The 23,680-nt window shown below is 41.3% G+C and overlaps 1 protein-coding gene across 3 annotated transcripts; it reads right to left on the reverse strand.

The window, feature by feature from the left end:
* Nucleotides 1-444: 444 nt before the first annotated feature.
* On the reverse strand, nt 445-23,459 carry pcca (propionyl-CoA carboxylase subunit alpha). 3 transcript variants are annotated; one of them, XM_025897432.1, is made up of 24 exons: nt 23,317-23,458; nt 20,758-20,835; nt 20,557-20,604; nt 19,836-19,904; nt 18,714-18,827; nt 17,345-17,398; nt 16,655-16,786; nt 15,641-15,677; nt 15,113-15,295; nt 14,875-14,953; nt 13,870-13,972; nt 12,857-12,951; nt 11,291-11,441; nt 11,020-11,163; nt 9,877-9,951; nt 9,730-9,798; nt 8,094-8,169; nt 7,798-8,011; nt 7,223-7,325; nt 5,525-5,623; nt 5,122-5,175; nt 2,325-2,465; nt 1,289-1,366; nt 445-753 (listed from the first exon to the last, which is right to left on the reverse strand). In XM_025897432.1, exons 1-24 carry the CDS (start codon nt 23,392-23,394, stop codon nt 685-687), a joined length of 2,343 nt encoding a protein of 780 aa, XP_025753217.1. In that variant the 5' UTR covers nt 23,395-23,458; the 3' UTR covers nt 445-684. The 3 variants fall into 3 exon arrangements, with proteins under 3 accessions (XP_025753217.1, XP_003456712.2, XP_025753218.1); XM_003456664.5 differs by lacking the exon at nt 15,113-15,295 and having other exon boundaries at nt 23,317-23,459; XM_025897433.1 differs by lacking the exons at nt 445-753; nt 1,289-1,366; nt 2,325-2,465; nt 5,122-5,175 and adding an exon at nt 6,104-6,144 and having other exon boundaries at nt 23,317-23,459.
* Between the last annotated feature and the right edge of the window lie 221 nt (nt 23,460-23,680).

The raw sequence follows: 23,680 nt of genomic DNA on the forward strand, positions 1-23,680 counted from the left end.
GGTCAATTATGGTGTTCCACAGGGTTCAGTGCTAGGACCAATTCTGTCCTGTGGGTCCCACGGTATTTAAAATTAGAATGGGAAACAACCCTTAGCTTAGGTTCCAGGTTCCTCTTCTGTTGAATCAAATCCCAGTTTGTGTTTCTATTTCACTTACTGTGTACTGTATACACCACTCTGCGTTAATTATTAATCTTTGGCTCTCTTCCACAGCGTGTCATTGTCCTGTTTACTGCTCACACCCAACCAATCATGGCAGATGGCCCCGCCCCTCCCTGACCCTGGTGCTGCCAAAGGTTTCTTCCTATTAAAAGGGAGTTTTTCCTTTCCACTGTCAGCAAATTGCTTGCTCAAAGTGGAACATATGATTGTTGGGTCTTCTCTGTATTATGATGAAGTGCCTTGAGGCGGCTGTTGTGTGTGAAGAAAAACAAAAACTGAAAGTAATTTTATTTGGAAAAGTTTATTTTTGTCAGTCAGTTCATCCAAATTTCAATGTTTGGCCTACCAACAACAATATCTATTAAGTAGTAAAACCTAAATACAACAGAGTGATTGGAACAGTCAGCTGAATCAAAGACACACGTGACAACTGTGTGAGCACCCACACCAACATTGTGACACAGTTCAACTCCATCTGTCCCAGTTCACACAAGTCACATGTCAAAGGGAACGGATCATGTTTTATTCCAGCTCCACAAGCAGGTCTCCTTCCCCCACAGTCTCCCCTGGCTTACAGTGGACACTCTTAACCTGTAAGGACACACATGTAGTTAAGCACAGACTTTAAATAGTCCATTTACAGTTTTAGAAACACACCACTTAAAATCTACGCTCTGGATTGCGGGTGTCAAACTCCAGTCTCTCAGGGCTGATGTCTGTCTAGACTATAGAACCTGAATGCTGCAGCTCATGAGTGCAATAAATGTACTTTTAGAAGTACATTTATTGCACTCATGCATTTGCATTTCTTTTTAGAACACACACACGTATGTGTGTGTGTGTGTGTGTGTGTGTGTGTGTGTGTGTGTGTGTGTGTGTGTGTATATATTTTTAAAATTTTTTTTTTAAATGTACTTGAGTAGGGTTAGGGGTTGCCTCCTCAGCATGCAGTCAGGTCACTGTACAGTCTTGGTAATCACCTATTAATTTCATTTAGGTGTGTTGGAGCAGGGACTCATTTAAAAGTTTGAAGAAACCAGCCCTCGGGGACTGGAGTTTGACCCCCCTGACCTAGATAATACTACTGAAATCTGGTTATGGGAGTAACTGTCACATCTCCTGTTACCTTTGCTTGCTTGACAGCAGTCAAACTGTTCTGCATCTTCATGGCTTCAATTACACAAATCTCCTGACCTTCTGCAACCTAAAAAACCCCAAAGCAGAGTGTGTAAAAACACTGGCTTAACTGTAAATTTAAATGTTTAAAAAGGGATACGATGACTAAAAGCTGTTCCTGCTGCCTTCCGTGCACCATTTGTCACATATTCAAGAGATTTATTTGAAGCTCAGGCTGCCATCTACGAGGAGCGACAGCGAGGGCTGTTGTACAAACAGAGACTAGCAGAACGTAGACTTCTTGTGACAAACTGATGGCATTTTGTTAACTGCAAAAATAATGGTTTTAATTTCTTTTCACTGATAGGCCCAGTCTCCTGGCTCTGCTCCCAGTGCTGACTGGACCTGGTCTTACAGTGTTTTTCTACTTTACCTGAGCAGTCAAAGCTCTTTATACAACATGCCTCATTCACCCATTCATACACAGGGTGCTCAACCTCATTTAAGCATGTACGCTGGTAGTGAAAGGTGGGCAGCATCGTCAGTTTAATCCATCTGAGGAATATGAATAATGTTAACATGGACAACTATGAGAACCTGACAGAGTAATGTGAGTGAACCGAAGATAAAAACATGGATTAAACAGATAAAACAGTCTATTTTTGGAGTAAAACTGAGTTCGGTGTGATTGCAGTGGGAGAAAAAAAAAGTGGTACATTTAAAATAATGCCCAACAACATTCAATGACTCTAATCTATGAATATATAAGAACATGAAATATCAAAATGCATTCACTGTCTGTAGCATGCATTCAAAAACTCACCAACTTCTATGATTAAGAATTAAAATGATGTTGAATCTTAATCATTTCAGCACATCTCCACATTCTTACCAGCAACATGTCAACTACAACAGGCGTTTTCCCCATTATGAACTAGGCCATATGTAACTGTAACAGTTGTAACAACTGTTCATTGATGAGTATTTTGTGTTTAAACCTTCATTAAACAGCATTTAAATGTTGTAAATGTCATGGAATGCATTACCGTATCTCCAGGTTTGACAGATACAGCCACAACTGTTCCCGGCATCGGCGAACGCAGGATGCTGCTCGTGTCCTCTGAAACTTTTTCTGGCATGTAGGAGTTCAACTCTGCAGCCAGCTTGGACAGAACTCGAACCTTAAACTATATATATTTACAAGAAAAACAAAAAAGAAGCGTTGTATGGGGGGGAACAGTGTTTGGCACTGCAATATATCAATAACATGGACAGTTCTTCTGATCTAACACACACAAAAAAAACATGGAACCATCTCTTTTTACAGGTTTTGCTGCCACAGTGGGAGCTAGATAAACATAACGTATATACACACTGAACAGTCAAGCAGTTTAGACATTTTACCAAACTGTTGTAATCTGCACTGTACAAATAATACATTTAAATAGTTTAAACAGTGCAGATTTATCGATAATGCACACATTGATGCATTATGAGCAACCTGGGGTCCAGCTTAGGTACTTGGAAACCAGCGGCGGCTAGTACTGGACACTGATGATCCGATTCATGGCAGACGCTCCTCAGCCATCCCAAAACTAAGCAAAATAGTCTGAGGAAATGAGCTTTTCCACAGCCTGTGGCCTGCTGCAGGCGACAGACTCCAAGATGAAGCTATTACCAAGCTCAGATTTCTTTTTACTGATCAATTAGAGGGTACAGTTTAAACTGGAATACAGTAAAAGGATTTTATTATATTAACTTGTATAGACCAAGTCAAGCTAATGATGGGTTAGGGTTTAGTAGTTCAGGCATTTTTTTCTTCTAAGATGAATTATTTTAATTCATTATTATCAGGTTGCCCGAAAAACTCTGAGAATGTATTCGACTGGGTCCCATAAGGTATCCTGTGGGGGATGCTGAAGGCTTTTCTCAAAGTCCACACGATCCAGTTTTCCATGACCAGGATGAAAACTGCATCGTTCCTCCTGAATCCAGGTTCGACTAACAGATGGATTCCTCCGGTCGCCTGGCACAGACTTTCTTTAGGAGGCTGAGGAGTGTGATCCCCTTTACTTAAACTGAGGGCCAGGCCAATAACACTCATTCAACCTGACAGTTCCCTTCACCTTCTGACTCGGGGATTACCACCATGACAGGTATCGAGACAACCTTGTGGCAGCTTCAGCAATGGAGGTGTGGACCACGGTCACTTAATAATAATAATAATAATAATAATAAAAATAACAACAACAACAACAATAATGTATACTTCATTGATCCCCGTGGGGAAACTCCTCTCTGTATTTAACCCATTCACTAAGTGAACCAGTAGGCAGCCATTGGGCACCCAGGGAGCAGTGTGTAGGGACCAAGGTTATTATCGTTAACTAAAACTAACGAAATAACGAAAACTAGAAGTGAAAAAACATTTTCGTTAACGGAAATAAAAATAAAAACAAAAAAAGGAAAACTAACTAAAACTGTAACAAGTGTTCACAAAACTAACTAAAATTAACTGAATTTATAGCAAAAATATGTTTAGTTTTCGTTGATGTGTGCGTGTCATACAATAGTCAAGGGTGAAAATGAAGTTTAGTTTCCAGGTTTTTTTCTTGCTGTGTCTCATTATGCCAGCAGGTGGCAGTACGTTAGTCGAGTCGTCTGTGTTGCTGCTCCGTCCACGCGCAGAATCATGTCAGGAAAAGTCTGGAGAAAGCACCAGCTTCCAATTTGGGATTACTTTGAATATGACTGTGTTTTGGATAAAGCAAGTGTCTTGTAGTGGAACGAGACAAATTATGAGGGACATTTCTAAAGGGAAAAAAATCCCACAAACCTTAAAGTGCACTTGAAAAGCTCACACAAGAAGGCTAACCTAGCTTACCTGGAGAAGGTAAGGGAGCACGCCCAACCCTCATCCCCAGAAACAGAAGCTAACACCAGGCAAGGCAGCGTGATGCATCCCGAGACAACAGGACTGGGATATCTACATAACTGTGTGAGTCAATTGCCTTAACACCCGGTGCTGCAAGAGTTAATAGTCTCATTGCAGCCAAGATATACATTTTATAGTTGCCTGGTATCAATGGTTGTTCGTCTGCCTTTATTTATTTATTTAAAGAACCCATAGGTGGGAATGTGAGTTGTCTGTCTCTGCGTGTTAGCCCTGCGACAGACAGGCGACCTGTGCAGGGTGCAGGGTATGGTAGCTGGAATAGCAACATACCCAAGGATAAGCAGAAGAGAATGACTGATATGATGAAACTGGGATTTTGTTACACTTTATTGCAAACACAACTAAAACTATAACTGAAACTAATCAAAACTAAACTGAAACTAAGGATTTTCCAAAAAATAAAAACTAAACTAAACTAGCAAACAATTGGTAAAAACTAATTAAAACTAATATAAAATTGAAAATCTGAAGTCAAAACGAAATAAAAATAAAAACTAATGAAAATTGCAAAACTATTAAAACCCTGGTAGGGACGGTACCTTGCTCAGGGGTACCTCAGGCTAGTCGTTCAGTGGAATCGAACCCCCGACCTTCCAGTCTTGGGCCTATCACTCTACCCTACTGAGCTATCCCTGCCTTGGAATCAATGTCCCCAGCCGACTCTGAATGCAATCAAAACTCTTTAACCAGTGGGAATAGAAGAGTTTGAGACTGGAGCCACTGCCAGATGTTCCCAGCACACCCTCACAATACCTCTGCATACACCAGGTTTCTCCAGCATCTTCCCCCTTCACCTGACCAAACTTTACACCCTGTGGTGATCAGTTAGCTTTCAGACACTAGCCTACATTTTGATTTGTATATAATTTTGAAAGAGTCAGTCCTACCAATGTGCCCAGGTACTGTAGGACAATCACTCCAGCAGCATCTCTGGAAAGGCACTAAAACAAAAGAAGAAGAAAAAGAGTTCATTGCTCCCAACAGCCATACAATAACTCCCTTAGCCTTTTCTGGTGCCTCCTGCTTCTTCATTGGGTCAGGCAGGATTGAGGCATGAAGTAACTGAATGCATTGATAAAAGCTGCACCACATGGACAGACACTGCTCTTCTCTACCATCATCCAAGGGAATATCTTCAGGTAGAAGGACGTTGCATGCTTTCAGTAGAATTTTTGAAGAAAACAGAGAACTATCAAGCCACTCTTTTGGTTTCACCATTTTGCCACCATATCACCATGGCTCCAATCAGTTTCATTGAGGTCTTTTTACCAACACGTAGCTGTGTGTTACCTGTAGCATTCTCTGTGTGCCATTGATTGTGAGTGGCAGCAATGGGGAGGCCAGATTCAAAGCTCCCCAAACTTCCACCTTCGCTCCATCCATCTCCACCTGCAGACACCGTTAATACAGTTTAACTGGAGAGCCACTCTTTTACATCAAACAATGCTCACTCTATTGTTTTACTATCTGAATGAATCGGGACTCCTGATGATCACCAATAGCTTTCCAATCAAGACAAATTCTGGCTTGAATTCCTATTAACTAATCTTTAAATTCATATAAAAATTTAATCTGCAGTCAAATACACTCACCTGCCATTTTATTAGATACACCTTTTCACCTGCTTGCCACCCCATGGCTGAGTTTCTATCTAAAAAGGTCAAGTAACTGAATTTAAAGTAGTGATTATTTTCTACACTGCTGTGTAAATGGTAAACATGCTGCTTCTTATTTAGCTCTTTTCTACTCTTTGTAACTTGCTTCATTCATTACTCCCATTTGCAAAAGCACTTTTTTCTATGCTCTGTTTCTGTCTCCCAACACAGTGTAGGTAAACTTTGCTCCCACAGAGGTCAGGTATCATGTTACCAGTATTACTTCCTCACTGCATGCTGGACACTCTGGCTCCTCTGAAAAAGAGCAGAAGTTTGACTCCTTGGTATAATTTTAAAATGTGCATTAAAAGCAGATAACTTGTAAGGTGGAGTGGAAAGCCAGGAAAAATAGTTTTTTAAATCTAGATGAACAAACAAACCCAACCCTAAAACTAGGACATCTCACCTCATCACTAAGAGAACAACCCCAGCGCTGTAGCCAAGCTGAGTTAGAGGTCTGCTAAGCTGAGGACTTTAACTAGCGATAAAATGCAATCAGACCCACTGTGGAACCAATTCCCAGTGTGGACTGATGAGACTGACACCATCTCTAGTCTTGATATTAGGCTTAAAACGTTCCTTTTTCATAAAGCCTATTTAGGAGTCACCATGGATCAGGGTCATGTGATCCAGCTCTCAGTGATGCTGCTGTGGGCTCAGACTGGAGGACTTCCCTCCCCAGGTATATATAGACCGCTGCTGCGTGTGATTAAATTGTACCCATCAGTTCCCCTCTCACCCAACCAGTCACAGCAGATGGCAGCTCCAGTCTGAGCTTTTGGTACATATTTGTACGTAAAAAGGCTACACAACACATCATTATTCTTCACAAACAAGAGTCAACAAGTTAGTAAAATTATAAAGGAACAGAAAACAGAAAGCTTATAACATTATATCATCTAGACAGGTATCACCTGACTTCTTACAGAAGGTTACATCAGGAACAGGAACAGGCCAGTCCTGCTGGTATAAAGCTGATCCTCTGTTTAAACACGTCTGTGTTTGCTCACAATTCAGTTCAATTCAGTTTTATTTATATAGCGCCAAATCACAACAACAGTCGCCTCAAGGTGCTTTATATTGTAAGGTAGACTCTACAATAATACATACAGAGAAAAGCCCAACAATCATATGACCCCCTATGAACAAGCACTTTGGTGACAGTGGGAAGGAAAAACTCCCTTTTAACAGGAAGAAACCTCCGGCAGAACCAGGCTCAGGGAGGGGCGGGGCCATCTGCTGCGATGGCCGTATTCATTACTTACATTTATCCTTTTCTCAGCTTTCCAGTACAGCAAGAATGAACGAGAGCAGATGTGCTTTTAATACTCACAGTATAAACAGTTCCTGATTTGCTGATTTCCACATCCTGGCGTTCCTCGCCCAGTTCCACACACAGCTCCCAGTGGCTGCATTCCACAGGAGTGGAGGCCACCCTGAAAAGAACAAACTGCTTCTGTAACCTCATCGTCATCGCTGCTCCTGAGTTCAGCTAACGCAGTGATCCCATAACTGACAGATGGGACACAGAATAATGGTTTGGATCTATAGTTGTCAGACATGCTAAAAAAGAAACTGACAAGTTAATTTCAATAATAATGCCCTTTATTAAAATATAAGAACTTTAACTTAAATGTTTTAAGACAACAAAATATCATGCAGTGTATGAAGATCTGCTGGCGTGTATGAAAGAGATGTTGTGGATTGTAGTTTAAAAGTACTGTGAGTGCTCAGTAACAGCTATATACATACCAGTCCACTCAGGCTGAACATTAATTAGACTTGCACTGAAAAATTGGAAGGTACCGTGATTGATTGCACTTTGATTTGGGATACAATTCCAGCCCTGTTATTTTCTCCCGAGAATCCCATCGCGTAGCACCAAACAACAAGTACTGGAGTATTCACCTCTGGGTACCAAGGACCTTTGCTGAACGGAGCTCAGCAGCGATGTAGAGCACTGCTGCTGATGCCAACAGCTCCCTTTTTGCATCTGCCTCTAGCTGATGGCCCTTAAAGCCATCAGGGTAAACCTCTGGGAGGAAGTTGGTGCTGATGTGACCAGAGACAAAGCGAGGATGAGTGATGATTTCTCGCAGGAGAGGAATGTTGTGGGTCACACCTGGAAAGAAAACGATCCAACTTTAGAGAAATAAAACCCAACAAATGTTGTTTTAGTGACACACTACGAACATGTACTCTACCTCTGATCACATAGTTATCCAGAGCGTCCTCCATCCTACCAAGAGCTTCAGCTCGTGTAGCTCCGTAGGTAATCAGCTACAAATTGATATCAGAGAATTTAATATGTTATTATTTAAACAGTCAAGTCATCAGGAGCTGCTGTGAATCATTACTAGAGAAACAGAACATCCCATAACTGAGAATGTCATGTATGCAGCACTTACACTCTCACAGAGCACACAGGTGAAATTTCTATCCTCCTTTTCTTTTTAAACACATGCATTGATTTAATAAGGAAGTGGTGCTACTTAGTCCATTTTGAGTTTAATTCCTGAATACGTGATGCATGTTGGTATAATCGTGTTGTATATTAAGTGATGAGCACAATTCCTGTTCAAGAGTAAATGGACTGAGTACTGAGAGTAGAAAAGAGCTAAATAAGAATCTTTATACAAGCACTTTCTCTTTTTAAACTACATCACTTTCTATCAAACGTTCACACTCAGACTCCGATGAACGTGTCAAGAGCAACTTGGGGTTCAGTATCTTGACCGAGGATACTTTGCCTGGAGCAGGGATTGAAGCACCAAGCTTCCGATTAGTGGATGACCTGCTCTACCTCCTGAGCTACAAACACCCCGTCTTACCCACTGTGTCCTCAGCTGTACACTAGATTCAACGAGGTGCTGGAAACAAGCCTCAGATTTTGGTCCACACATACACAACAGCATCATACAAGCTCCATCATGTGAGTCTCCCATTTCACCACATCTGCTGGGCTGAGACCTGATGAGCGTGGAGGCAGACTGAGTGCAGTGAGCTCATCTTCATATTCAAGACACCAGCCTGAGATGATCTGAGCTTGGTGACATGATTGCTTCCAGCAGGATAACTCGCCATCAGAAGATGGTACACTGTGTTCATGAAGGGATGGACATTGTCAGCAATAAGACTCAGGTTGGCGTGGTGTTTAAATGGTGCTCAGGTGGTGCTAAGAGGCCCAAAGACTCCCAATAAAATATCCCCCCAGCCTTAAACAAGCAGCAGCCTGAGCCATTGGTCCAGCACACACAGACCAGGGAACATGTTTCAGCTTTGTGCAGCTTTGGTGAGGCTGTGCACACTGTAGCCTTAAGTTTCCTGTTCTTAGCTGACAGACACGGCAGGTGGTGTGGTCATCTGCTGCTGTATCTAATTCAAGGTTCAACATGTTGTGCATTCAGAGATGCTCCTCTACAAACCTTGGTTGCAGTAAGTGACTGACCTCTGTTGCCTTCCTATGAGCTGAAAGCTGTCTGACCTCTGGCATCATGATATCGTGACTCTTACTGAAGGCCTGACTGAGTGCTGTTAATGTGCACGACTGACATCGCTCAACTTTTTAATTTTTATCATTGTATTTATCTTTTTTGGCCAAGATTAAATGTAGAAAACAAACAAACTTGGGTGACAGAAGTGACAGAAGAGGACTTATCAACAGTCATCTGTGGAGCACTGAACTGCACCGACCACCTTCAAAGATCTGATACAAATACACTTTGGAACTGAATGGTTACATTTTCTAGTCTAATTTTCTTCCATTTCATATGTTCCTAAAAAAAATAAAAAAAAAAAAAATAAAAAAAAAAATCATATTGTATGCAATATATCACCGACCTTAGAGATCATGGGATCATAGTAGATGCTGATGTCACTTCCCTCTTGAATGCCGCTGTCTACACGGACCTGGAGGAAAGCAGAGTGAGCAAGGAAACGACGGCAGCAGACTGTGTGTTTACCAAGAAAACTGACTGATCGACTCACTTTGTCAAGGTCGAGTGGCTCCTGGTATTGAGACAGCCGTCCAATGGAAGGAAGACCGAAAGACTTGTAAGGATCCTACCAGAGAAAACAGGATTTTTGTGTGTTTTTCCTTTTATTCGTGTTTCAGTCAGAAATGCTTTTTGTCGGTGGACAATGAGCAACGACAAGTTTGACTGAATGTAAATAAAATAAAACAAAAAAAAAAAAAAGATGCTGACTTTGCAGTATTCAGAGTTAAATACAGCCTTTAAATTATTTTTAAATTATTGCACTGCTTTTATTTTCTGCAGTCCCAACTTTTGGAAAATGTTTTTTTTTTTTTTAAACATACTGTTGGGATCATCTTCATATTTCATGTGCAAAGCTGTGTGATTGAAGTTAACGAGTAAGGCTACGTTCACACTGCAGGTCTTAATGCTCAATTCAGATTTTTTGATCAAATCCGATTTTTTTGTCTGCTTGTTCACACTACACATAAAATGCGACAGCAAACGCGCTCTAGTGTGAACGCTCAAAGCGGCCCGCATGCGCAAAGGAAGACGTCACACACAACGCGCTCTGTTTAGACCCAGAGCAGACAGTATTGTTTGACTGATGGCCCTTAATATAAAGACTTCAGACTTTACGTTTCCCAATTTTTGCTTTAAGTTATTTTGTTATTTACATAATAATGTAAATAACCTAATAATGATCCTTATTGCTGTTTTAGAGGAGCGGTGCTTCAAAGGATAGTTGCAGATTTCTGTCAGAATCTGCAGATTATACAGTACAAATAAAATGTTCACGTTGTCTTCCCAACAGTTTCACTAACATCTACACTGGATGGCCAGGAAGCGTTCGCGATGTCTTCTCCGGCGCTGATAATTGGCGTCTGTCTTGTGTCAGTGACGTGAAAGACGGATTTAATGCGACATGACCGTTCACACAGCAGTCGCTTTCTAAAACATCGGATATGTAACGGATTCAGTACCACATACCAAAGTGACCCAGATCGGATTTGTGCCGTTCACACTGTCAGACCATGATCGGATACGGGTCACATAGGGTCAGAATAATCGGATTTGATGCGCTTTCGCCTGCAGTGTGAACGTAGCCTAAGGTTCATGTGATCTTTGTTACCATTACGCACGCACACACACACACCTCTGCATAGACCCGGCACTCAATGGCCCAGCCATTTATTGGGATATCGTCCTGCGTGTGCTGGAGTTGGTAACCCTTGGCAACCCTGATCATCTGCTCCACCAGATCCAAGCCAGTTATACACTCTGTAATTGGATGCTCCACCTGGAGTAAAAATAAATAAATAGGGGGGGGTTTATTGGGGTTTCTCTGTATTATTGTAGGGTCTTCACCTTACAAATAAAGGGCCTTGAGCAACTGTTTGTCATATATAAATAAAATGTAAGTGAACCTGTAGTCGTGTGTTCATCTCCAGGAAATAGAAGTTCTTCTTAGAATCCACTAGAAACTCCACAGTCCCAGCAGAGGAGTACTGCACAGCTTTGGCTAGCTGGACTGCTTGTTCACCCATTGCCCGTCGTGTGACTGGGTCCAGGAAAGTACTGCATGGACACGAAACAGAAACTCAAACTCGTTTCACTGAAACAAAAACAAATGGCTCAAGTCTTTCACCCACCTTTCATGGCAAATTATTAAAAAGCAAAATTAAAAATCTCTGTGAACTCTGTTTTATTGCTGATTATTTCACAGGTGACTGCTGCTTCGCTCCACCATACAGGCTAAAACAAAACATTTTTTTAAACCATTTCTCTGAATTGTACAGAGTTATGGCAGCTGTGGGAGAGATGAGGAAGGAGATAAAGGACTCCTCCCAGAGTCACAGGCTGACCTGTGATTATCTACTTTGGAGGACCACGTTGCTTCCCTGCAAACTAAAGTTAGGGCACGAGTGAAAAGGAACAACACTCTGACATGTTTAAGTAAATATGCCAAAGGGACAGCAAATTAGTCGGAGAGGACACAATGAGAAGTCAATATTGAAGAAGGAAGGAAGGAAGGAAGGAAGGAAATTAATTATAATTAACGAGGTTGCTATTGCCGATCCCGTTAAAATCAAAAACCTTTAAAGACTTATGAAAAAAAAAAAGCACATTAGATTTGATTTGAATGATTCGACTTTGCTTTGACACTTCATTTAATGCACAGTTCTGTAACGCTCAGTCATGATTAAAAACAGACCGTGTGTGTGTGTGTGTGTGTGTGTGTGTGTGTGTGTGTGTGTGTGTGTGTGTGTGTGTGTAAAAGTAAAACCAAGAAACAGGAAAAAAAAGAGGTGAATGAGAATTGCTACACTGCAAAAACTCAAAATCTTACCAAGTATATTTGTTTTATTTATCTCGTTAGACTTAAAATAAGAAACAATCAGCTACAGGGCAACATTTCAGTAAGTTAAAGGAACTTGTTTCACTGACAGATTTTTTTCACTTATTTCAAGCTAAAATATCTTGTATTAAGTGAAAAAATCTGCCAATGACACAAGTGAAAAATCTCTAGTTTTTCTCTAGTTTCAAGATTCAGTCTTGAAACAAGTTCCTTTAGCTTACTGAAATGTTGCCCTGTAGCTGATTGTTTCTTATTTTAAGTTTACGTTTTAATCCAGCTGCTTTTAATGTGAAATCTTAATGTATTAGCTACTAGTACTGCTACTGCTCTTTTCCTTGACTTGGTATGTGAGCTATAGTCCCCCCCCCCAGGAGACGTTTACCTGTGTCCTCTCCTTTCGTTCAGTCATAATTCTAACCATTCTTAACTGAGTTTCTCAGTCCGCTGACATTTAATGACAAGATTTTGATCAAGATTTTATTTTTATTTCATCTCCATGTTTAACTAATTGACTTTGGTGACTGAGGGGGGGGGGTTGTGTAAAGCGCTTTGAGTGCTTGAGCAGAAAAGCGCCATATAAGAACCAGTTTGTTTACCATTTACTTGCTTTATGTTCCAAAAATGTCTCACTAACCTGGGCGCCTCTTCCACTACCTTCTGGTTCCTCCTCTGGATGGAGCACTCCCTCTCATTGAGCCACAGAGCATTTCCATGTTTATCAGCCAATACCTGAAAGAGGTTTTTAAATCAACACACCATGTGGTTTACACATGTACACATGTCAGTGAACATGCCTGCATGTATTAGAGCATCTGTCACCAAATCCAGAAAATTATTCTTTGAAATCTGAAACTTTATTAAAACTAAAAATGACCAAATTCACACTTATATACTCAAATGTGAGCTGGTACAGTGGACTTTTAGAAAAAATTATGTTTCTCTTCAGGAATCCAAGTAAATCATTCAGCATCTTAGTCAAACAATAATCATGTATTTTTTCACGTTTTTGTAAAATTTTGCATAATAACAAATATTATGTTTTAGCATTAAAAATCTGATTTTGATTAAAGAGGTGCAGAAACTGCTGAATTAACCATCAGAGAAAGAAAAATGATTTTGGGAAATACCAAAACTGTTAATTTGGGGCAGCTGTGGCATAAAACCTTTAATGAATTCACTGCATTTCTAAGCACTGTACACTGGGATCCAGTAGTTTCAGCCCACATCAGAACCTGTCACTCAGAGTGGTCGGTTGTGTCATACGAACTTTTCAGGCTGGATTCAGCCAAACTCTGCCTCCCATCTGCAGTCTGAGCAGCGAGGGAGAGTCGTTAGGCTTGGCTTTACTCTGTTCACTGTCTTTTTAGCGTGGGCCTACTGCATGTCTGACTGACAGGAGTCAGTGTGACCTTCTGCAGTTGCTGCCCATACTCTTCAAGCTTGTTTGCGTCGTGCATTCTGAGATGGCGTTTTGTGAGAGCTGTTAGGTAACAGTCTCGACACGACGGAACAGACAGTCATGAAGTTTGTTTCTATTTCAGTGAATCTCGAGCTGAGACGAGGAGTTTAAGAATCAAAGAGTGACCTCGGCTCGCATGTATCCATCAATATTAAAGGAGATCAATGCAGTGTTGACATTCGATATACCTGAATCTCTATATGTCTGGGGTTGTCTATGTATTTCTCAATGAGCAGCCTGTCATCTCCAAAGCTGGATGCTGCCTCCTGCGATGAGAACCGGAAACCTTCCCTGTTAACAGCACACCCACAGATCACAGCAGTTTTAAAGAGAGCAAATGCAGACTTTCCAGTGTTCTGCAAGTAACAACAGGAAAACAGTTAAGCAAGTAAATAAGCTTCAGTTTAGAGCACAAGGAGCTGAATGAATAGCTTTAGCAATAACAGGTGATGAAGTATTTTGACTAACGACACTTTTGTTGTTCAGACATCTGAAAAACACAGAGGGACAAAACAAAAAGGAAGAGTTGGACTGTTTAATGTGTCATTTACAAAGTTCATATAATATAACCACTTGTTAGGTTATTAAATGAGTGTTTATAGTGTTCTGGAAGAATTTCAGAGTTCACTAATGCCTCTTTTCCACTGGTACCCACTCCACTCTGTTCTGGTTGTTTTCCATTACAGTGGAGTACCATTTGCTCGGGGTCATTATAGCGACGCTGCCAAAACAACAAAAAAACGTAACAATGGAGGACCCCGGCCAAGTAGGTACCAAAAAAATGCCTGGTACCAGGTACTACCAGTGGAAGAGGGCTATGCACTTCTGGCCACTAGTTTAATAGTAATTAGGGGGTGAATCAGTGTTTGGGGCAGTAGTATTGTAGCTGTATTTGTAGCTGCATAAGATCAAAGAGTTTAACTAATGTGAGCTGAAGACGCTGCACGAGCATCTTCCATAAGCTGCAGACGTACGAGCTAATAGCAGTAGCTTTACTCCTTATATTTACAATGTAAGGCTTTACAGTATTACCTGAGGTAGAGTACTCTAAGTCATTACTACATAAGCAATGCCTGTAATAATAAAAAACAATTACTTCTACATTTTGTTTAACACATACTTGAGTGTGTATTTCCTAAAACAGTAGTAGGTGATGGGCTCATGTATACTGAGGATGTGACCAAGTAAAATACCTCGTCTCCTCATCGTTCCAGGCAATCCTCATTCCTTTCCCTCCTCCACCTGCAGAAGCTTTGATCATCACAGGGTAACCTGGCAACAAAACAAAGCTGAAACAACCGCAAATGTGCATTTTTCACAGTCAGGCAACATACTGTAAGTATTTTCAGAAAACTTGACCTTGAGGTCACTGAGATTTAAACAAATCTGAGATTTTTAGTAGATACACGTATGGTTCATTTTCAAACTCGCCTCGTTTTTGAGTTATCGCATTCACAAACTGTGGTGTCCATGTGGTCCACCCACCACAGTAACAGCAAAACCCCAGCAGCCTTTTACGACTGAGGAGTAAAACAGACTCAGATCCTTTATATTCACACACTGTGAGTTCTGCTTTATGATTTCTTCTGTTCCATCTCTTCAGATATTGTAAACCTACACAGGGTTTACATCTTTAGCTTCTGTGTTTAGCACATTGAGTTTCCTACAATGCAATTTTCAACATAATAAATACAATTACCACTGCCATGTGTCATCTTTTTGTAACAGCTCCATGAAGATGTGATGATTGACAGCAATTCAACACAAATAAATACATTAAAAAAAAAAATCTGAAACAGGAGTAAACAGCTTGAGTGGGCCAGGAACAAGTGTGTGATCTCTCACACACTTGTTCCTGGCCCACTCTGCAGTTAACTCACGTCTGCAGTAAACTCACTAAGATTCTTCTTGTCATCACTAATGTTAAACTTTTAGCACATAGAAAAACTGATGACTTACCAATCTCCTGTGCAATCTTCACAGCTTCCTCTGCAGTCTGACACAGACGAGGAGTAGAACAAAGTATTTAAGGGCAAATGCACATGAACATATCGATCCACTACTATTAACATATGAGGTTTGTAAAGGCTGTTGACAGCTCTGCAGCTGCACTTATTGCAAGAGGTGCATAACTATTAAAGTGCTGAGCAACAGATCAACAAAGCAAACTTCTAGAAGTCTTCTGAAGAAATAAATGGATTCCTATTTCAACTGAGACAGAGCTCAAAGTCTCAGCTCTGTGTTGTGATATTGTAATTTACTAGGTTGTTTGTCATGATCTGGCTGCTGTAACCAACTTTTTGGGGATAAATAAATCACATTTCATCTTCACAACAAAGGGAATAATATAATTTTATCATCTGTTTACATCCTGTTCAGAACTTTAAAGCTTAATGTGTGGAATTAAAAATTCAAAGACGAAATCTTTAAATTCCAAAAAATGAGCTTTTGCCAACTTGTTGAATTCCTCTCTCAGTTTGAACGTGAACGTTTATAACACCTCTATGTTATTAGCAATCAGAATGTGCTGCACATATAACACTAAAGTAAATGCAGAGAAGGAGCAGCATTAAGCCAAGCGTTGCAACATTAGATTAGAGTGATGTGCAAGAAGACTTTCTGAAGAAGCTTCACTGATCAAAAGCTATTTTTAGCTGGTTTTCAGAACCTAATGAATTTAAAATGTAACGCCATCGTGGTTTTTATTGTTAAAATGCTTAAATGTAATTGCATTGTATTACAACACAGCAAAATAATTTTACATTTTTTTAACTGACAAGAAAAATATGCCATAAATATTAACATATGAACATTTGTTTTAGATGCAGCAGGAAAAAAAATCCAGTTTAGCCTTAACCTATTAATTTAAAAAAAATGAAACAAAAACCATGAAAGAGCCGACGAACACAGCCCTCAGATTTGATCTAGCAAACGCCTTCTCGCTTCCATGCATTGCTGTTTTGATGGCCCTACCTTGACAACGCCATCGAATCCTGGGATAGTGTTGACTTTGGCAGCCTTTGCAATTAGCTTGCTTTCAATTTTATCCCCCATTGCCTGGATAGCATGGGTGTCTGGGCCAATGAATGCTACACCTTCTGCTGCCTGGCAACAAGACAAAGTACCATGAGATTTCTAACAGACTTTACACCGAAGAAAGAACAAAGACATGACATCTGACTTATACTGGTCTCATAACATCCAGTCGTTCATAACTTTTCTTTATTTGTCCGTTTTCCCCAGTGTATGAAGACACTGCCAGTCATGTATTTACAGCTAGAGTTAAGTGCAGTAAATGACTTGAAAATCATCGGTGGCGTACAAAGTCAAGCTCAAAGGGTTGCAAACCAATTCATGTTATTTCTTCCAGCATTCTTGAGCCCTTACAAAGCGATAAAACAGAGGAGAGCCACATGAAACTGAAAGAGACACTGAGACACTTGGATTTGCTTTGGTTGTAGTTTCAGAGCTTCAATTTGTTTCTCAGGCCTGAAAACAGCCTGGAGCCACCTCCTGTCTTAGGAACGGCTCAAATCTGTGCAGTACCACACAATCAGCGAGGTCATTACAATAATCCACTCACAAATGTTTATAAAGGCACATTTTATACACCTGTGGGAATGTCACTGTGTTGAGAGAAAAGTAATTCACTGCATAACTCACCAGTCGTTTTGCAAACTCTTTATTTTCAGACAGAAACCCATAACCAGGATGAACCTTAGAGAGGAGAAAAAAGTCACACTTTCAAATGCAAATACACTTTAAAAGGAGTTTGGAGGAAAACTCCCTTCGTGTACATACAATTGCTTAATCGTACTTATGAATTACAAGCTGTTGGCATCAAAAAGACTCAACAGAATTACTGCATCTGACCTAGAAGCAGACTCTAGCAGGACTGTCAACATGGTGCAAGTCTGAACACATGTTAAAGGCCTGGACACTCAGCCAACCTGGCCATAGGACTCCAATGTAAATAGGTATACATCATGCACTGTCCCCTTTCAGCCACTGAACAGGTGGCTCAGGAGGCAGAGCAGGTCATCTAATAATCAGAAGGTTGGTGGTTCAGACTGCACGAGCAAGACACTGAACCTTAGTTTCTCTCTGATGTGTTCAACAGACTGTGAATGTTAGATAAAAAGCACTTTGATAAACTCACCTACTGTATTTCACTTTTTTTTAAAAATAAAAATACAACACAAACCTGTCCCTTTTATTCTGGAGGCAACTACTTAAAAAAAAAAAAAATTACATTCATCCATGTGTGTAAGCAAATGCATCATCAATATAAAAGCTGCTCTGCAGCCCCACAGTAACATGACGGAGGACAGTGCAGGAAATCTGAGCTCCAACTGAAAAACAAAATGACTCTTTGGACGTCTTCTCAATACAGAATACAGAAAAGCATCATCTTCATCTGAACATGAAGACAGAACTCGATTAGGACCCAACAGCAAATCAAACTGTCCATTTCAGTTCAGAGCAGCGCCGTCAGTCACTTTGTTTCACCCTGACAGTGAAGTAACATGAAATGTAACTATATTTAAGATGCAGCATTTCAAACAACTACAACTTAATATATTTATATATCGTGTACAGTACCTCATATTGCAAGAGTCCATGTGGATGTGATTGAATAGGCAACATCAGAGTGAAAGAATGCCGTCCCTCTAACAGACTGATGTCAGCAATGTTGCATATCTAAATAAATACTGGTGGTGGCCAGAGTTACCCCTCTGTTCCTAGTAGATGCACCTGTCGTATGAATTTCTAAATTTTACACCACCTGTCCCTTTTATTTTGGAGGCAACTACTTACATCACCTTGTTCTCAAGGTATTCCATCCACAAGATTTTCAGAAAACTTGACCTCTGACCTCTAACCTTGAGGATGCGGTCACTGAGATTCAAACTCGTATAAGATTGTCAGTAGATGCACCTGTGGCATCAGTTTGAAACTCCGATGTCGCCTGGTTCTCGGGTTATCGCGTTCACAGACTTGGGCTAAATACACAAAATGAATATGCACTTACAGCTTGTGCTCCAGTCACTCTGATGGCATCCATGATGGCATCCATGTTCAAGTAGCTTTTACTGGTGGGGGCGGAGCCAACACAGACCGCCTCATCAGCCATCTTTACATGAACCTAGATCCATACAGAGCAGAACATTAACATCCACAGCAGAAGGTAAACCGAGGCTCACTCTGTGGCTAAAAACCCAACGACATTTTTCACTGCATTAGCACAGTAATCTACTCATATGCCCATTTTTGATTAAGTGTTTTATTCCAATTGATGTGCTTTAAAGTCACTAAAATGATAAAACAAAAAAAGTGAAAAATGAATGCAAAGTTCATATAGAACCTAGGCACACATTCTGGGCTCGCTTTCACATCACACTTGTAACAAAGGTGCAGAGAATCATTTGTTTGAAGCAGCTGAGGCCTCGGTGGCTCTTTGCACTCTGTTTTTTGGGGTGATCTGAAAAGATCTGAGCTCACGCTTTCCTGAAGTGCCACTCTGTTTTATTTGGTTTTAAGTGCACTTTTTGTATAACGTGCACACGGTGTTGCTCCATGGCATTGCAAGAGAACATGCTCTACCAGCGTGCCACAAACAAAGCACTGACAAACATTTAAAGCTCTCCTGCTGCTCACAAAGGATCTTTTTGACCCAAATGTTGATTATCATTCAAATACAGTTTACAGTGAACACCAAAAAGGTGATAAAACTTTAAGGTGGTAGTATACATGGTGTCAGCACTCAAAAATAAGGTTTTTTTAATCATTAGTCAGGTATGAATAACATTAGTTATTATACCTGACTATAACACAGTCAGTGCAGAAGCATCAGCTGATTTATCACTGCTCAGGTATCTAATCCAACACTGAAGTGTTAACTTTGTGACAAACAATGTAATAAAACCAGTCGTCTTTAGCATAAAGATGCATTAACTATGAACTTTCAGGATAAAGTATTTAAGTTAACCTGAGCTTGAATTTACGTTTAACCTTCGACTACTGAACCACACTCAGATCACACTGAGTTTGAAATTCAAATGAAACCCTTAAACACAGAGACAAGTCCTCAGTTTAGGTTATTTCTAACATCCGAGTTCCCCCGCTGCCTGGAAATGCACAGGTAGTGACTCACAGCGCTGGAGTCTACATCACTGTGAACAGCCACAGTCTGGATGCCCATCTTCTTGCATGTCTTGATCACCTGATTGAAAACAAGGAAAATAGTGATGCTTCACTCCACAGTCGAACATATTAGCAGGCACAGCCAATTGCACCAATCAGCTGCAGCATTAAAAGCTCTGCGATATGAATAATATATAGATAAAATAATCATCTGTATTGGAAATCATGGATCCCGGATGTTTACCCCCACAGCCCCCGCGCTGCTACATAATATTAGGCAGCTGGTGGCTGAAAGGTTGACACACTGATGCAGAAATTAGCAGGAGATGAAGAATGTAGGCAGAGCACCTTTCACAGCTGTGAGCTGCAGCTGCTCTCTGCTTTAGTTTTAAGATGAAGTTTGACACGTCCACGCATGAAACATATTCATCGTGACCATAACTTAACATCAATCACACACTAAAAATGTATTTACAGCTGTGTGAATGCTGTTTTTGGCAGTTGGTTAGGTCAGGGGTACTGACCTGTTATTGTCAAGGATCACTTTTGCTACCTGTGGTCCCATACGAGCACAATTACTGTCACATTTAAAGAATTCTGGCAACAACTTGATGTGAAAGTCGATACATATCAGTGGCATTTATCCGTAAAGTCAAAGTGGAATTTCCTCTTAGTCCCCCCATAACAGCCAGCTGTTAACTGTACATATCGTGTGAGTCAATAAGAGTTACCCTGCAAGCAATCTCTCCTCTGTTTGCAATGAGGATCTTATCAAAGGTCTGCGAGGGAAGAAGACAAACAGCAACGTTTCATTACGACAGACTTTTTACTCAACTTTGTACTGAATGTAAAACACAGATTTTCTTAATCAGCATTTTTGAAAATATGAACGAATACATAAATGAAATAAGCAGAGGAGAGCCATGCATTACCTTTTCACTGGGAATAGATATGGTGGAATACTGAGCCTCTCTCTGCACAGCACAGCATCTGGACTGGAGAGGGGAATACTGCAGAGCACACAGCACAACTTTACTGTTAGTACACACACACAGACACACACACACAGACAGCTAGGCCCACTGAGTCAATCTGACCTCATTACTGATTCTCAGAAACAAGTAAATATGCAAATATGCTACAAAAAGCCTCTCATTTAAGTTTAAGTAAAGTTGGATATTTTCCTTTGAAATTTTGCTTGAAGACTTTCAGACGTTTTTGAGCAAAGCATTCTTCTTTATTTTTATTCACAGTTTTGAGCCAGTAGTGCAGTGTGCTTGTGGCTGAAGTCCGACACAGGTGAACAAGAAAAGACTCCACTAACTGCACCTATTCATGCTCGCCAGGTTTGACAATAATGTGGTTTATGGTTGAGCTCGATCGCCATCTGCTGGACTGTCTGTCTGCCTGCAGTCAGTGTGTAACCAAGCAGCTGCTGAGGAGAGAGCAGTGAGTGCTGGGAACAGTGAAGTGTCACTGGCTGCGCTTTTCCTGCTTTATTTGTTGTTTCTCTGAAGCTTTTGTCCGTGTTCCCGTTGTATCGCTCCCCGCTGCGACGATTCATCGAGTAATTCGAACGAATCGATTATGAAAAATTCTCGACACATATTCTTTGCTTCGATTGTTCGTTTAACGCACGGCTCTGTAGCAGATGTGTTTAAATATCAGCGTTTCGCTGACATTTTCACCTAAAAACAAACCTGCAATAGAAACGTATGTAGGAGGTGAATGAATGAGAGGCCCCAGCTTTAACATAAACACTGCAGAGCAACAGCAGCAGTGATGACGACACCGGCACGGTTTAACGTGGAGCCAGTCTGTCCACACACCGTGACGTGCTGAGCGTGAAAGAAACAGCAGCGCTGTTCCTGGAATCACCATTAAAACCTTTACTGGGAAAAGTTGTTGGGAGGTCTTCATCAAAGCACCTGATCAACTTTCAGCTACAACTTTCAGCTACAAAGCAGGAGAGTGTCTGACACAGCACAACATCTGCAGCAAGAGTCCTGACAGGGACTAGAAAGAGAGAGCAGATTTCTCCTGTTTTGGCTTCCCTTCATTGGCTTCCTGTTAAATCCAGAATTGAATTCAAAATCCTGCTCCTCACATACAAGGTCTTAAATAATCAGGCCCCATCTTATCTTAATGACCTTGTAGTACCATATCACCCTATTAGAGCACTTCGCTCTCACACTGCAGGCCTACTTGTTGTTCCTAGAGTATTTAAAAGTAGAATGGGAGGCAGAGCCTTCAGTTTTCAGGCCCCTCTTCTGTGGAACCAACTTCCAGTTTGGATTCGGGAGACAGACACTATCTCTACTTTCAAGATTAGGCTTCAAACTTTCCTTTTTGCTAAAGCATATAGTTAGGGCTGGACCAGGTGACCCTGAATCCTCCCTTAGTTATGCTGCAATAGACGTAGGCTGCCGGGGATTCCCATGATGCATTGAGTTTTTCCCTTCCAGTCACCTTTCTCACTCACTATGTGCTAATAGACCTCTCTGCATCGAATCATATCTGTTATTAATCTCTGTCTCTCTTCCACAGCATGTCTTTCATCCTGTTTTCCTTCTTTCACCCCAACCGGTCGCAGCAGATGGCCCCGCCCCTCCCTGAGCCTGGTTCTGCCGGAGGTTTCTTCCTGTTAAAAGGGAGTTTTTCCTTCCCACTGTCGCCAAAGTGCTTGCTCATAGGGGGTCATATGATTGTTGGGTTTTTCTCTGTATCTATTATTGTGCGATCTACTGTACAATATAAAGCACCTTGAGGCGACTTTTGTTGTGATTTGGCGCTATATAAATAAAATTGAATTGAATTGAATTGAATTGAATTAAAACATGCAGATGAACCGCTAACTTAGTCTGACTCCATGTTTAAGTTATACAGCTGGCTGAAGGCTGACAGGTGTCTTGATACGGTAGGTACCCCTGCATCGGGAGCGCGCACCGGGTAGGGAGAGCAGTGGGAGCTACCACCGACCTTCAATCAGTAGATGACCTGCTCTACCTCCTGAGCTACAGCCCCAAATGCATCATATGGCTTCAGCTTCTAACTATTTGTTCGCAGCTTGTCGCCTGGTTTCCGTCTGCCTGTGTTTGAGGTGCCGGCGTCTCGGTGTACCGGTTGCACAAACACGGGATGTTTGGTGTGCAGGGTCACAGTAGCTGACTCGGTGCAGACAGCGGGGGGAGAGGGCAGCACACAGTCGCGAGAATGTCCGTGACATGGAAGCGTGCAGCAACAGGCCACGCAGTCACCCGCAAGCCTTCGTGTCTACTCTGCTGCACAAGATACGCGACACAGCAGTACCAACATGTCAAGTTTCAGCGCAAAATACTTTGAAACCTCTAACAGTGTGGTACGACTCCTCCACGCAATGGAAACTCCAGGTTTGTTTCCAGCGGCTGTTCCGTCACAGACACTGAGGACTGTGCGTCAGCTGTTTGTGGAGGTCCTCTGAGTGAAAGCACAGACCCTCGCGGTCAGCTCACCTTTACAGCGAACAGAAGCCTCTTTAACGTCGAAGGAACACTGTGCGCCGCCATGTTGCCGATCATCCACAACGTCATGACGTAGCGTGCAGAGCGCACAGTCGCAGGAGGCCAGTGTGGTGCCAAAAAGTCATTTCCGGTATTTAAGTAGTAAATACTGAATGATGTCAAGCCAGAAAGAACATTTCATGAGGTAGAAGTGCCAGTCAGTTTATAGCAAAGACATTTAATATATCCTTTATGAACTCATGATGATTGACATTAAAAATGTCGAGAGCGGCCAGGCCAACAGGGCAGCAGCGATTGCAACAAATATAACAGTTCTATAAGATAGATATTTAACGTGACCAAAATGCGCACAGAA

This window comes from Oreochromis niloticus, linkage group LG13, assembly GCF_001858045.2.
Source record: "Oreochromis niloticus isolate F11D_XX linkage group LG13, O_niloticus_UMD_NMBU, whole genome shotgun sequence".
Taxonomy (NCBI): domain Eukaryota; kingdom Metazoa; phylum Chordata; class Actinopteri; order Cichliformes; family Cichlidae; genus Oreochromis; species Oreochromis niloticus.

Coding starts and splice junctions, on each gene's coding strand:
- pcca (XM_025897432.1), bottom strand. CDS start 23,394: ATGACGTTGTGGATGATCGGCAACATGGCGGCGCACAGTGTTCCTTCG. Junction 9,952..11,019: donor AGTGCCGGGTCTATGCAGAG/GTGTGTGTGTGT, acceptor TTTCTCTGGTAG/GATCCTTACAAGTCTTTCGG. Junction 754..1,288: donor CTGCTGTCAAGCAAGCAAAG/GTAACAGGAGAT, acceptor GTGTCCTTACAG/GTTAAGAGTGTCCACTGTAA.